The sequence below is a fragment of the Pteronotus mesoamericanus genome, unplaced genomic scaffold (assembly GCF_021234165.1).
Source record: "Pteronotus mesoamericanus isolate MK-2021 breed Mesoamerican mustached bat unplaced genomic scaffold, CSHL_Meso_final scaffold_54, whole genome shotgun sequence".
Classification (NCBI taxonomy): domain Eukaryota; kingdom Metazoa; phylum Chordata; class Mammalia; order Chiroptera; family Mormoopidae; genus Pteronotus; species Pteronotus mesoamericanus.
Window position 1 is genome coordinate 71,986,086 of NW_026555321.1, and position 14,821 is coordinate 72,000,906.

The following is a 14,821-nucleotide window of genomic DNA, read 5'->3' on the forward strand; positions in this document are numbered from 1 at the left end:
GAATTTCTGTCATTGTGGAGGAGTAAGTGATGTTTTCTTAATTTTTTTCCGAGTGCGTGTGTGTGTGTATATAGTGGAGAGTTTGAGCACCCATTTAATGAGCATTTGCAGCAGTAAGTGGTGATTAGGCCTGCCTCAGCTGAACACAGCTAGCTACCATGATGCATTTTGACCATTAGGTAGTCTTTAAGTTGCTTTAAGCCTTCATCATACTTTAATTTGTGCCCATATGGACCATTCGTAAAGGACAAGAAGCATAATAACAGTGATGTTCAAATACAAAACAGCCTTGACATGACAGTTCTCATCCTCACTACCCAGAAGGTCTCAGGTTCCCAAGGTTGCAAAGTTCTAATCAGGCACATCTAGGTGTTTCTGTCACAGCAGAAAATGTAGTCATGATTCTATCGGGTTTCATTTTAAAGAATATGCATCCACTTTAAAAGAGTGTACTGCCCCTTTGTTAACAAAAGCCTACGAGCTGATAATTTGAACTAAAGAAATACTTTCTAGTAGTAAGCCCAATTTAGTCAGGATAAGACCGTTCCTCTGGAATTTGCCCTGGGAAAGACAAAGCCTTGTTTCAATGAATTAAAAAGCACCTACATCTATAATGTGATTTTATAGTTATCAAATTGCCTCCCCATTTTTCACTTGATCCTAAAGTAATCCTATCTACTTCCGCTGTTCCATAGTCCACCGTTGGCCATGCACCCTTAATCCCTACCCAAAGCTTGTGGTGGGGTTGTCCCCATCCTCCTCACTCAAGTCTGTCCTCCATCAAAGCCACCATCTACCTCTCCTGCTTCTCCCAGAATGAGAGCCCTGCTGGAGAATAAGGCAGAGTTGTATAGACCTGAAGTCATGTCCTCCTGGTCCCATCTGACAATTCTAATACTCCTTCCTGCCATTCCTTAGAACTTTTGTATGGTCCTGATTCCAAATTTTCACCTCTTTAAGCCTACAGACTCTTCTTCCTAGCCCTAAGTTTCAGCAGAAAATTAATAGTGGCCATTTATTAATGAACTACCTCAAGTTAGTGCTCAGTACCTCATATAAATCAGTTCTGGCACAGAACAGCTCTGTAAGATGTATCATCCCCAGTTGACAGGTTGGGAAATTGGGGCTAATGTGACATGTCCAGTGTGATAAATTGGGGTTTGAGCCCATGTCTGTCTGGTTCTAAAGCCCACTGTTCTGTCTCTTTCAAATAACCTTAAAACATTTGCATAGACCCATCATTGTTCTTAAACTCCCCCCGCCCCCCATTTCCTTTCTTTGGCTTCATCTAGGCCCCGATTCCAACAATTGTCACCTTTTCAAAGCTGCTTCGTTTTCTTTGTTACCTGGGCATCTCTCTTCCCAACTCCAGCAGGATCAACTCTTGTATTCTTAAGCTATAAGTGAAATGTCTTTTCTCTTGGCCCAGTTAACCCCTCTGGTTACTGTTCAGATTTTCTCCTTCCTTTCTGGGTCAAAAGTCTCCGGTATATAGCCAACACTTGTTTCCTCTACTTCCTCTGCCCCTTTCCTCACCAGCCCCATTCCCTCGGGCTCCTGCAGTGACCTTCAGGTTAGAACTGGCCTCTCAAAGCTTCTAAGCCTCTGCGACCCTTACCCTTCTCCAGCTCATGGCGGGATTGACAAACCACCCCTTCCTCAGGTTGTCACCACACATGTCACAGCAAATGCTGCTTCAGAGAAGGGACAAATTCCAGTCTGGCCCACTTACTTCCTAACAGGAGCTTGGATTTAACCAAGAACAAGAACTTTGAATGGTTTGCTTAGAAGCCATCCTTCATCTGTACCCTGCTGCCTCTCAGTTCATATATGTCCTTATGTCTTCCATCAAGTCCCATGGGCACTTTTGTCTGCCTTCAGGTCTTTGTTTTTTTGACTCACTTACTTGATGGATTCATTGACCTTTTATGAAATCATCCTCTGTGATCATCATGACCACCTTCTTGTTTGTAACTTTGACCTTTGCTTTGCATTTCAGTCCTGTATTTCCAACTATGAGTACCTGTGTTGTGTAAGGTCCTACTTGTCTAAATGTGAACTTGTCACCATCTTCAGGCCGTTTCCCATTCTCACCTGCACAGCAAAGCCATCCATCTGCATACCGTGTTACAAATCTTGGGGCTCTCCTTCTTACCCTTTTCTCCATTCGCCCAGTATTTGTTGAGGACAGCCTCTGTGCAAGGTTTCATGTTAAGAGCTGGCAACAAAGACCTGGAGGCTGCCCTCATATTTGAAAGTTCTGACAGTTCCTCCCTTTTCACATCTTTTGGTTACTCCTTTCCTTACAGCTGTAGCCCCTCATGACACCCACCTGGGATTCATGCAGCTTCTCATCTGAGAGACCAACCTTTGGTCTTTTCTCCTCACATCCTCTGGATACATAGGATGCTCTAGAAATACTTGTACATCAGTAACTATGTTTTCTTTATTTTTTATACATATATTATATAACCCACTGAATGGGAGGGTTGTATATAATGTATATATAGTTCGGTAGTGTTAAGTGCACCCATGTTGTTATGCAACCAATCTCCAGAACTTTTTCATCTTGCACAACTAAAACTCTACACCCATTAAACAATAACTCATCATTCTCCCTCCCCATTCCCTGGCAACAACCCTTCTACTTTCTGACTCTATGAATTTGACTGTTCTAGGGACCTTGTATGAATGGAACCAAACAATCTTAGTCGTTTTGTGACTGGCTTATTTCATTAAGCATAAGGTCTTTGAGTTTCATCCATATTGAAACAGGTGTCAGAATTTCCTTTCTCTTTAAGGTTGAATAATATTCCATTTATGTACAACCGTGGGCCATTTAACATCGGGGATACATTTTGAAAACTGTGTTATTAGGTGATTCTGCCATCATGTGAACATCATTAAGTACACATCCCCAAATCTAGACTGTCGAGCCTACTATTTTAATTGTATGTGCTATGCTCTTAGACAACAGGCAGCACAATAGGCTGTTTACACCATCATCACCACAAACACGAGTAATGCATTTTGGTACATTACAACAGCTGAGGTCACTAGGTCATAGGAAATTTTTAGTTCCATTATAATCTTATGGGATCACTGTCATATATGTGGCCCATCATTGACCAAATGTTGTTATACAGCATGTGACTATGTACATCTCATTTTGTTTATCCATTCATTCACTGATGGACACAGGTTGTTTGCACCTTTTGACTACTGTGAATAATGCTTCTTGAACATGCGTGTACAAATATCTCTTTGAGGCTCTGCCCTCAATTCTTTTTGGTATATATTCAGAATAGAATTGGCAAATTAAGTGGTAGTTCTGTTTTTGTTTGGGGAACCACCATACTGTTTTCTACAACAGCTGCAACATATTACAGTCCCACCAGCTCACAAGGGTTCCCTTTTCTCCATATCTTCACCAACACTTGTTATTTTGTTGTTGTTGTTTTTATAGTAACCATCTTAATGGATGTGAGATAGTATCTCATTGTGATTCTGATTTACATTTCCCTTAATATAAATGATGCTGAGATTTTTTTCACATGTTTATTGGCCATTTATATGTCATCTTTGCAGAAATGTCTATTCAGGTCCTTTGCCCATTTGTTGTTGTTGTTGATATTGAATTGTAGTAGTATTTTATGTATTCTGGACACTAACTAACCCATTGTCAGATGGTCTAGAAAGTATCCAGCCATGTAATATGAAAAATAGAGATATTTATTGAGGAAGAAACAGGATACAAGAAACATTGTACACAGGACGGTGACATCTCAGTCACCTTCAAAGTAGGCACTTGGGACCTCACACAGTTCTCCCAATCACCATCAGCTGTCCCATCTTATTTTCCTGAATCTCATCAATGGTCTGAAATCTCTTCCCTTTCAAAGATGATTTTAGTTTTGGGAAAAGCCAGAAGTCACAGACACCAAATTTGGACTGTAGGGGAGCTAGGTCACCCGGATTATTTGAGGTTTCACCAGAATCTCAGCACGAGATGTGATGCATGAGCAGGTGCATTGTCGTGATGAAGCTACCAATCACCAGTTGCCCATAGCTGTGGCCTTCTGAATCATCCGAATAGTTTCTGTGGAGGAATGTTCAAGCTTAATGCAAAATTGGCTGTACGCACTCAGTCATTTTGAATGTGAGGACCATACAGTACACATGCTCACTCAAAGGCACCTACCACCCCCACTGACTGGCAAGCACAGTGAAGTCGTCACTGTTCATGCATGTGCATTCCAGCCCACTCTCCTTGGCTGCCAGGTTACATTGATGTCACACAAACCCTTCTCGTTATATTAATCATGGTTGTACTTTTTCCAGACAGACCTCATATATATGGTCAGCAAATATTTTCTCCCATTCAGTGGATTGCAGGTGTTTGATTCAAAATGAAGTTTTAATTTTATTTAGTGGTAATTTTTAAACTTTATTTTTATTGTTGACACTATTACAGATGTCCCCCTTTTCTTCCCTTTGCCTACCTCCACCCAGCTCCTACCCCCTCCTCCCTTTTGCCATCAAGTGGTAATGTCTTATAACTTCAGAATGGCCCTCCTCATTAAAAAGGACTTTTCTCTGAAAATTATTTCAAGAATAAAATGTTCCTTAAATATTTTTACATGCCATTTTTCTCATTGCATAAATTACATGTGGAAGTAAATTTTAGATAAATTCTAAAAAATCAAAATAATGTAAAAGAGAGCCAATTACTTAGCATATTTCAACTGAGGATTAGAAATCTGCTTTAGACCTGTCATAGCCAGAGGATATAGGCTTTAAGCTTATTAGGTTAGACCAAGTTTTGGGAATAAAATCTGTAAAGTACTCAAGAATGAGGACTTCGTTTTCAGGCTTGAAAATATTCCAGATACAGAAAAAAAAGTCCTATACAAGAAGTTGACTGGTAGGGTCAGCCATCCCCAAGTTATTACAAGAGTCCCTGAGCATTAACATACTGTAAGGGGCTAGAGCTCAGAAAACAGAGAGCTTTATTAAGCGAGTAATTTTTTTCAGTATCCTGCCAGTTTTCAAAAAGGATTTGCTAGAGCATTATGATGAGTCACACTTATAGTAGCATTCCTGATTTGTGGGAATGTTAAAGCCTTGTAGTTAGGTAAGATTAACCCTAACCCTAACCATATGCATAGATTGAGGGTAAATTCGCTCCAAGTTTCCTGGTGGTCATAACAAAAAGAGAAATAAAAATTATGTACGATGGAAGGAAGCACCCCAGTTTATCATCAGAGACAAAATTTTTCCTGGCACTAACTTTTAAGAGGAATGTATCACCTAGATCTTTATAAACTTGATAGTGGTACACACAATGAACCACATTTTACAAAGGCATATAAACATTCTTCATATGAATCTTGGTTCCTCCTGTCTCCTCTTGATAAAACGCCAAGGGTGTGCTATGAATTATGATTCTACAAAGACATCTTTATGATAAAGTAACATGGTTTAACTTTTGATCTCATGGACAAAGATTATCTGTGGCCTAGATGGGCCTTCGCCTTGTCTCTGAGTATTAATGCTCTCAAAGCTTGTATTATCATACCTCTGCAAGTTGGCACCTTTGAAAGATCAAATACCACACTTCAATGGGGATATCAAGCCCCTTAATTTACATTTTATATCCAAATAATTTAATGTTGTTTTTAGGAAAGGAAGACATGGACTCCTGCCCTGGCAAGAAAGACAAATGGTTGCTTGTGATGTAACATGTTTTTAACTGGGACCTAAGACTTATGTCTTAAAGTTTCTATGCTAGCTCCTGTCTTTTAAAAAACAAAAAACAAAACAACAACAACAAAATAAAAGCAACCCTGGCAGAAAATTAACATTCAAGAACAAATAAATGTAAAGATTGGCCCATAAGAAGTTATCTTCCCAACCCAAATTTACTGAGGATGGAGCTTTAGCAGAATAATGTTTTTCTAGATTAAAATGGTTATCAGCTTATCAGCTGTGTCAGTGAACAGATGTATAACAGATTGGAAGTTAGAAGTTGGGACAAACATCTAAGGGACCCTATGTACCTTAGCAGGAGGAGTATATCCTGAGCCTTGCTGGGTCGGTGTTAAGAGACAACCAAATCCAGATTGGAAGGCCAGTTTCTTAAAGGTGCAGTGACTTAAAAATCAGACTTCTTTTTTGGCTGAGATCTGTGGAGCCACCTAGGTCATGTTAATATCAAGAATGCTCCTTGCTTAACAGACTGATTTTTTTTCTTAAAACAGGCTACAAATGCATGCACAGGATCACTGGTTTTAGCAAATCTAGGTCTCTCAAATGAATATTGTCACAGTCTAAAAGGGAAGCTAACAAGTCATATATTTTGCGTTTTCTTACTGTGATACCATAACCCAGGAAAGAATACTGGTTATTGTCAGGCACTTTTAAGAGAACCAGGAGGGAAATGGAATGACCAGTGACAAGGAGAAAAGCAGGATGGTCTCTTTGGCCTTTTCAGTGACCTGGTGTGCAGTGATGTGACCAGAGACAAGAATAAGAAATCGTTGGATTGGAGATATATTTTGAAGGAAGTGCCAACTGCATTTGCTAACCGTGGGTGTGGCATGAGAGAAAGGAAGGTATCACAGAAGACACAAAGAGTTTTGGTGTTGCCATCAGCTGAGATTTGGATGCTTATGTGCGATTGCTCTTCTTTTTACATTCTAATGATTTTTTTTAAAAATATTTAGATGTCAAAAGCAAATCACATGTACAGCCCCTGAATCAGGGGTGTCCAACCTGTGGCCCACAGGCTACATGCAGCCCAGGATGGATGTGAATGTAGCCCAGTGCAAAATAATTGTAAATTCACTTAAACATTAAGATTTTGTGTGTGTGTGATTACGTGTCACAATGTATTTAATGTGTGGCCGGAGACAACTCTTCTTCTTCCAGTGTGGCCCAGAGACACCAAAGATTGGACACCCCTGCGAGCCTTCGTCATCAAAGAGTCAGATCGGTAAACTGGTTTTGACTTAATACATAACAAATTTAAAAATACATCAAATCATATATTTTTTTGAAGCAGGTTATTGTTGGGAAGAGAATGTATAAAATGTAGAAAAAACAAAATATATAAACATTGTATGCAGTTTCACCTTGAGCAGCATCGTCATTTCTAGATTGAAATCATTATCAGCTATGTCAGTGAAAAGATGTATAAAAGAGTGAGTGTTAAAAGTTGGGGTACACACATAAGGGATCCACATGTTACCTTAGCTGGGCATGTTCAATGTATTGTTTATATGCTTTTTTTGGTAGGAGTATAATGTTTAAGAAATATTGGGAAAACCAGGCTATTTTGTTCTGAGTAAGGTAACAAAAAACACTCTCAATCATTTAAGGAAAAAGCAGCTCAGATTTTCATAAAGTTATTGTTTGGGAAAATAAGTTGTAATTTAGTTCTTAAGTACAGATAATGCCTAACATTTGGAAATCCCACATTCACTGTTTGGCCGTTCACAGGTGACTTCTGCGGGGCTCCTGTCCAGGAGGGAGTCTCTTAGCTGCTGCGTGAGCTTCACCAGCTGCCCAGCTATCCGGGTCTCTCCACTCCTGCATAGTAACTCTCTACAAGTTCAAACTTTGGTTTATTTCCAAAAATAAGACCCTGAAATAAAGTCAACAGCAAATGCCCGAGAGAAGTTGCTTTTCTCTTACTTTTGACCATTTTACAGGAGAGAGTGTATATGATGATGGCATTTGAAGGATGGTGAGGGTCTGAAGATTTATGGTGTCTGCAGTCTTTTGATTGAATGAAAGGTTCTCGGGCTGTGTGTGTGTGTGTGTGTGTGTGTGTGTGTGTTTTCCATGTGACCAGCAACAGCAGCAGGGCATCCACTCACTGTGAGCTGTTTCAGCTCATCTTCCCAGACTGACCAGCCTGAAGCCCCATCCCCCAACCCATAAGTAAGGCAATGGCATGTCTTACGAGTTGGCTGATTAAAGGGGCCATACTTTGCTCTGGAACTGAGCCTGGGATTTGAACGCATGAATTCATTGACATGAGCCAGAGTCAAGCCCAGATTTTCCCCTGGGCAAAATCTAGACATACCAGTGGTCTGGCCACACAAAGCTGGTGGTGACAGCAAAGTCAGAGTGGGTTCCTATTCTCTTCTACTTCTTGTCATCAGATCCAAGGCTACTGAAAGCTCCCAAACAGACCTCTGGTTTCCGGGTCAAGCATGGTTTTGACTCATGTTGCCAGCAGTGCAGGAGCATTGACACAGCAATGGCACTGGATGGAAAGGTCCTCCCTCCCTGTTTGGTGTTACAGGAAAGAGCACGTAAAGCAGGAAAGGGTTAAGGATTCACTGATGCTCTGCTTCCAAAATACATTTGCAGAAAGGTTAAGCTGTATTTGTGTTCCAGTTTTGCATATTGTAAAAAGTGGCAGAAATAATACTATTTTATTTGACACTCTGGTGGGAGGTTGTGATTGTATCAGAATAAGTTGTTGGTACTTGAGTTTTGTGAATTTCTCATTGAAGGGCTAACAGGTTTTATTATAAGGCAGCAAAACTATACTCTTACGGTTTCATTAATTATGTGGACATAATTGAGCTCAAAGAATAGCTGGTGAGATGAAAAATAATTTTGGGAAAAAAGACTTGAGATTCTGGGAAACTGAAAGAACATAATAGAGGCCTCCATAGATGCTCAGGCCCCACACATGTGACTAAAGTATCACCTGTCATCAGTGATGACTGCCCTGCAGGAGTGACAAAGCCAGTTGTTTAGGAATGTGCCGTAACCCTCTTGATTTTATCTCCATTTCACGAAACCCTTTAGACAGGTGATCTAAAACATCCTTTAGGATTCCAAAATAACAATCTTGATGATTGGATATTGATCCACTCCTTTTTGATTGATAGATTTTATTTTTTTTTTAGAGTAATGCTTTTTTTTAGAGCATTACTCTAAAAACATAAAATCTATTTTTAGAGTTTACAGAAAAACCAAGTAGAAAGTACAGAGAGGCCCCATATGCCTCCTCTCCCACACCTACATTCCTATTATTAACATCTTGCATTAGTGGGTACATTTGGTACAATTGACGAACCAGTACTGATACATTAGTATGACTAAAGTCCATGGTTTACATTAGGGTTCACTCTGTATAGTTCAGTGGGCTTTGACAATTCATAATCTCATGTATCCCTTATTACAAGTGTCACAGAGAATAGTTGCACTGCCCTAAAAAAGCCCATGATCCACCTGTTACCCCTCACCTTTCACCTTGGACCCTTGGCAACCACTGATCTTTATACTCTCTGTATCGTTTTGTCAGTCCATTCATGTGTAAGTAACTACATAACTATTTCATTCCTTTATTTATAAAGTGAGCCCTCAATAAATACTATGTGCTAGGCAGTGTTCTATACGTTGGGCATATAGCCAAGGACCAGAACTTTAAAATCCCAGTCTTCATGAAGCTTATGTCTAGTACATCAAGGCTCCAGGGTAGGTCGTAACTAGGAGTGAAACAGCCCCATGAGAGCACAGGATGAGAGGGCACAGCTGGAGAAAGTAACTGGAGAATGGGGCCTCCTACCAGTTAGCACATGGTCTCAGGTCAGACCTTACCCTCCTGTTTCTTCTTCACGGAACTCCGTCTGCTAGCCTCCTCCAGCTGCCATCTGTGTTTTCTCTCCTAAGACCAGCAAGGGCACAGTGCCATTTCCCAACTCCTCTCTCTGCAATAAGTCTAAGCACTTTAAGGCTTAAGTTGTTACTTATAGTTATCTATACCCCTGCCTTGTGCTCATGAAATAGAATAGAGAGCTTACAAAGTTATAAGAAATAGGTGCTCATGATCATCATCTATGTACTAACTAGACAAAGCCTTCTCCTTTAGAAGTGGGTAGCCTGAAGTTCTCAGTCACCCCCTCCAAATCCCCTCTTCTCAAGCAGGGAGAAATCGGTTCCCTCTTGTTGCCATAGAAGTTCATTGTTCTCCCTACTGCCTTCTCCCTCGCAGCAGTCCTCTAGAACTATAAGAGGTCTCAGTGAGAGAAGGTGTGCCTAGAAGAGGGCAGAAGACTGGAAAGTCCATTTCCTCCTCATCTCTCCACTTGTTTCCTTTTTGTTTTACCCAAGAAACGTGCTTAAAGAGCAAATAAATGAACTCCTTCAAACCCATCTGAGCACATTCTTAGAACAAGCCCAGAGCTCTGTTCCTGCAGGCTGGTGAGAGCCAATTGCATGCATCTTTTCCAACTACACACTCAGTGCCATGACTCTGGTAGCCCGAAATTGGCCATGGAGTATTTACACCATGGAAATTGTCAGTGCAATATATCAGAATTTACACCCCTGCCCCACCAGATAGCAACTTTACCAGTGTAACACTGGACAGACCCATTTTAGTCAAATTCCACCATAGGGATTAAATCTAGAAACACTGTGTTGACTTCTATGCTCTAATTCTACTCTCCATGGTTTAGGAGAAGAATGGCCACCAAAGTCAATGGGAGATTGTAACCAGTGAGTTTTTCATCAAGGTGTACAGAACTTGCTTATCCTTCTTATCTCTTGAAAGAAGGATTCAGGCATTTTATTGGTAGTTTCGTGCTTGTTGTCTTCATTGAAAAGTCACAGTAAGAGGACTTGTAAGACTTTCTGGTGCAGGTGCAGGGCCAGATCACAATTAGCATTTCTGTTCGGTTGCAGCCAGTTTGCTTGTCAGCATGTAATTAGCAAGGTGCCACCCTGATGACTGGTCCTTTGTGCTCCCTGCAGGACTGCACACGCCAGAGCCAAAGCTGACGCTGCGGACCAGGCCGCGCTGGCTGCCCGCCAGGAGAGTGACATCGCAAGAGCAGTGGCCAGGGAGCTGTCGCCTGACTTCTACCAGCCAGGTAAGATCACGTTGTCCTGTGGTAGAAGAGGTAAGAGCATTGCCTCTGATTTCCTTTTTTGATTATTTTCCATTTAACTGAAATGTCTGTACTTCATGGCTCCCAGAAATACTAGAAAACAAGTGGGACCATAATTAGAAATATTTGTAGTCTGAATCTTAGCACTGGAGATTCAGCTTATTCCCTAGTGTATCTCCCCTCCTGCCTTCCCACCCTCCACCGACAAACTGTGAGCTGATAGCAGTAAAGGAGATGGGAATCCAACTCTCATCCCTGATTCTAAGAAAGTGTGTGAGTGTTTAGTGACCAGTGTGGATGCTGTAACAAATACCCCAAATCAAAGGCAGTAAGAGAAGAGCCAATAGTAACTGTATGTTTCTCAGTATACTTAAAGTTCACAGGAATGTGGTTAGGAGGTATAGAAGCATACCACATAAAAACATGTGACTCATTACAGGTTGAGGTGACAATGTATGTCATCATTGATGCAGTGAAAGTGACAACCTCAGAAAATAAGTCAGTCCTGGTTTTCTGCTTCTTGAGTGCTATAAAATAGCAATAAGCAAATATTTGCAATGGGTTTAAATATTGAAGCCACTTCCTAGTGGTTTCCAACTAGGCTGTCTCCATTTCTTTCTATAATATGCTGGTATTAATAAAAGGGCAATAGTCATTTTTATGTGTGTTTCTCCATTGTTTTATCAAGAACATCTTTCTGGTGATACTTGAAGGTTCAATAGATTTCTAAAAGAAGATACCAAAAATATTCTAAATTTCTAAATATCAAAATTTATATTTTCTTGGTAAAGACTTTTCCCACATCAGTTTCTGTTAAATCAAACTGGATAACCAGCACCCTGCACAACATACCTGTTCAATACACATTTGGTTCCAGTGATGGTGATAGATTATTGGAACCCACAGAGCATTGCTGTGACTAAATGAACAAGGTAAGCCAAAGTGTACAGAATGGCAAGATCCACATAAAAGTTAGGAAGTTGACTGTAATAAAGGATGGAGGAAAGAGAAGTAAATTTTTTTTTTCCTGCAAGGAATGAAGACAATAAAAGGCCAGGTTAAGAAGACTCAGTTTTCGTGGAAGAGGCTGGGGCGAGGCCCAGTCCGGCTGAGTGGTGGAGTTGCCACAGAGTGGAGTGACTTCTGTAATAATTCAAAGGAGACAGCTAGTAATAATGGGTGTTATATTTTAATCCTCTGGCTGAGATTGAAATCATTTAAGGGAAACTTTTTCCATTTTTATGGTGACTTCAGGTGTGAAGAAACTTTTCTGGTATGACATGAACTCTCTTTATTAGTATCTAAGTACATTGGCAAACTACCTGTTGTAAGGTGTGAGAGCTGGGAACCAAGTGCAGCCACCCAAAAGGGACTGTCACATTCCTCCCCTGCAGGGCTGGCATTGTCAGGAGACCACACTGCTTCAAGAGCCAGTAGTGACTGAGCTGCTTTGAAAGCAAACAAAATTCCTATTGTTGTCTGCAGATGCTTATTCCTGGATTCTGTTGTTACTTCTGTTGGAGAATGGGGTCCCTATAGATTTCTATTAGGTGCTACCAAGAGATAAATGATATTGAAGGTCATCTCAGTTTCCCAGACAAAATGGTTTTAAAAGCCTTTTATGGTGTAAAAGCATTTGAGGGATAAAAAATATTGTGGGAAAATGTAATTCCACCCTTTGAGTGAAAATGGCTTCATGGAAGCTAGTTTTCATTCAGTAATGAATACTTCCCTGTAGCAGGACATGACAACAACAGCTTTATTTGATACAAGAGCCAGGGGGATGGGGGAGGCAGTGGCTGTAGTCCCCTTTGACACACAACCAGCACTTCCTTCAGCAACTGTCTAGAAAGTCTTTTCTCTGCTGAGTGTTATTGAGCTTCTCAAGGGAGTATAACCCATACTTTCCCCTCTACGTTACAGGGTGAGCAAATCAGACAAGTCTAAAATGGTTTTCAAGTTCTTTTTCTAAGTCAGGCTTCTCTGTTAATTTATATATCTAAGATATAAATAATTCCCTTGATGGGAGTGCATGTTTTGTCAGACAGAGCTGACATTTTGATCCCTTCCATGGTAGGTTAACTACTTCAGGAGCGGGCAATATTTTCACATGGTTTCCATCTTTTTTAAATCTTATGCCTTTATACCTCTATGATTCTGCAGTTCAGTTAAAAACTAAGGAAAAACGATCTGGCCCTGTGGGATGACTTTGAGTAAAGGATTAAATTCTAATAAATAAAAAGAGCATACAAATGTGTGTGAATGTGTGTAGGTGACTATGTATGTACACAGAAAAATAAACTGCCATGAGTGACACAGCAAGTCATCCTCCAAGAATTTGGAGAAAGGTTGCCCTCTGAGAGCTTAATTTTAAAATGAACCATGATACTGCACAGAGGTATAGAAAGTGCTCGTAAGTGATAACCTGGGTTTCAGTGTTGTAAGATTCCCTGAAAGCCTGACTGAGTGTATTAAAACATCTAAAGACAGAAATGGTTACCTAAAGAGTATAGAAAAAAGAGTCACAGAGGCAAATTTTGGCAGCAGCCGTCCAAACACTATCCAGAGGAGAGAGGAACCTTGGCCAAAACATAAGATAGTGTAGCGGTTGTATTGGAAGGACATTTCTATTATGGAGAAGGATGCAGGGAACCATCGCCAACAGTTTGTGTCTTTATTGGCAAGATCACCCCACTGAGGAATTGGCTGCATCAGGCTAGTCAAGGCTCAGGCCTTCGGAAATGTGATTCATCTTATGCTTCATCTCCTGATTCCATGTTCTCACCAGCAACCTTCTTTTTTGGTTGAATTTCTGGTGCAGGTCAAGGAGAACATGCACTGGTGATATCAGTACAAGTCCCCTGGCCTATATGATGTTAAAATCGGTTGTTGTAAAAAAAAAAAAAAAAAATGGGTCAGCCTCCTGGTGGTCTGCATCAGTCTTGTGAGCTTTGGTGGCAATGGGAGTCTGCCCCACTCTGCCTCAAGTTGCTAAGCCAGGATAGGTAAGATGAGATTTCAGGTGGTCACTAAGGAAGGGGGAGTGGGACATGGTGACAGTATGATCAATAAACTATACATGTATGGTTGTTTGTCTCACTGTCACAGTTTCCTTTTAGTCAAGTTACTTTATTTTTAATATTAAGCAGAGTGTAGAATTTTTATGTTTATCAGTTGGGTGAGTGACAGGGCATGGGTTAAAAAAGACTAAGAAACACTGCTCTAGAATATGGCAAATGTGTTACATACGGTGAGCCCCTCTTCAGAGATAGCAAGCCCAGTACAGATGGGTGGGAAACAGGGAGGAGAGGGGTGTCCTCCTCCACATTTCTTCCCAAAGATGAGAGTACCTAGGGAGGTGGGGAGACATCTCCTCACTTGTTTTCAAGGACAAGAGGTAGATAAGGAATGGATATGGGTGATATAGAGGCATCTCCTTACTTTTTTTTAAGGATGAGAAGTAGGTAGGAAAAGAAAAGGAAGGTTGGTGCTGGTGAGAGTTCTCACTTTTGAAGGACAAGATGTTGGTAGAAAAAATAAAGGGAGGTATGTGGTGGGCAGAATTCTCCCACTTCTTTCAAAGGATGAGAGGTAGGTGGGGAAGGGAAAGTGAGGTGATGCACAGGAGACTTTTCCCCTCTTGTTTTCAAGGAGAGGAAGGTAGAAAAGGAAAGGGAACTGGGTGCCTTCTCCTACCTTGTCAGTTTCTGGTAAAAGCTTTATTCTCCCTGGGTTTTTACTTGGTCTCTCCTGGGTGCATGCAGGGAGAATGACAGAGCTCTGCTGTCTTCCTCTTTTTGTAAGGACACCAAATCCATCATAAGAGTTTCACACTCATGATATAATCTAATCCCACTTACCTCCCTATGGCCACACCTCCAGGTACCATCAAAATGTGGGCTTATGGC

At 40.8% G+C, this 14,821-nt stretch overlaps 1 protein-coding gene across 2 annotated transcripts in view; it reads left to right on the forward strand.

The window, feature by feature from the left end:
* The window catches only part of JPH1 (junctophilin 1), an 87,141-nt gene that overhangs the window by 51,632 nt on the left and 20,688 nt on the right, over nt 1–14,821 (forward strand). For both annotated transcript variants that reach the window (XM_054595664.1, XM_054595663.1), the window contains exon 3: nt 10,777–10,895. In XM_054595664.1, the coding sequence (XP_054451639.1) occupies nt 10,777–10,895 (119 nt within the window). The remainder of the gene's footprint in view (nt 1–10,776; nt 10,896–14,821) is intronic.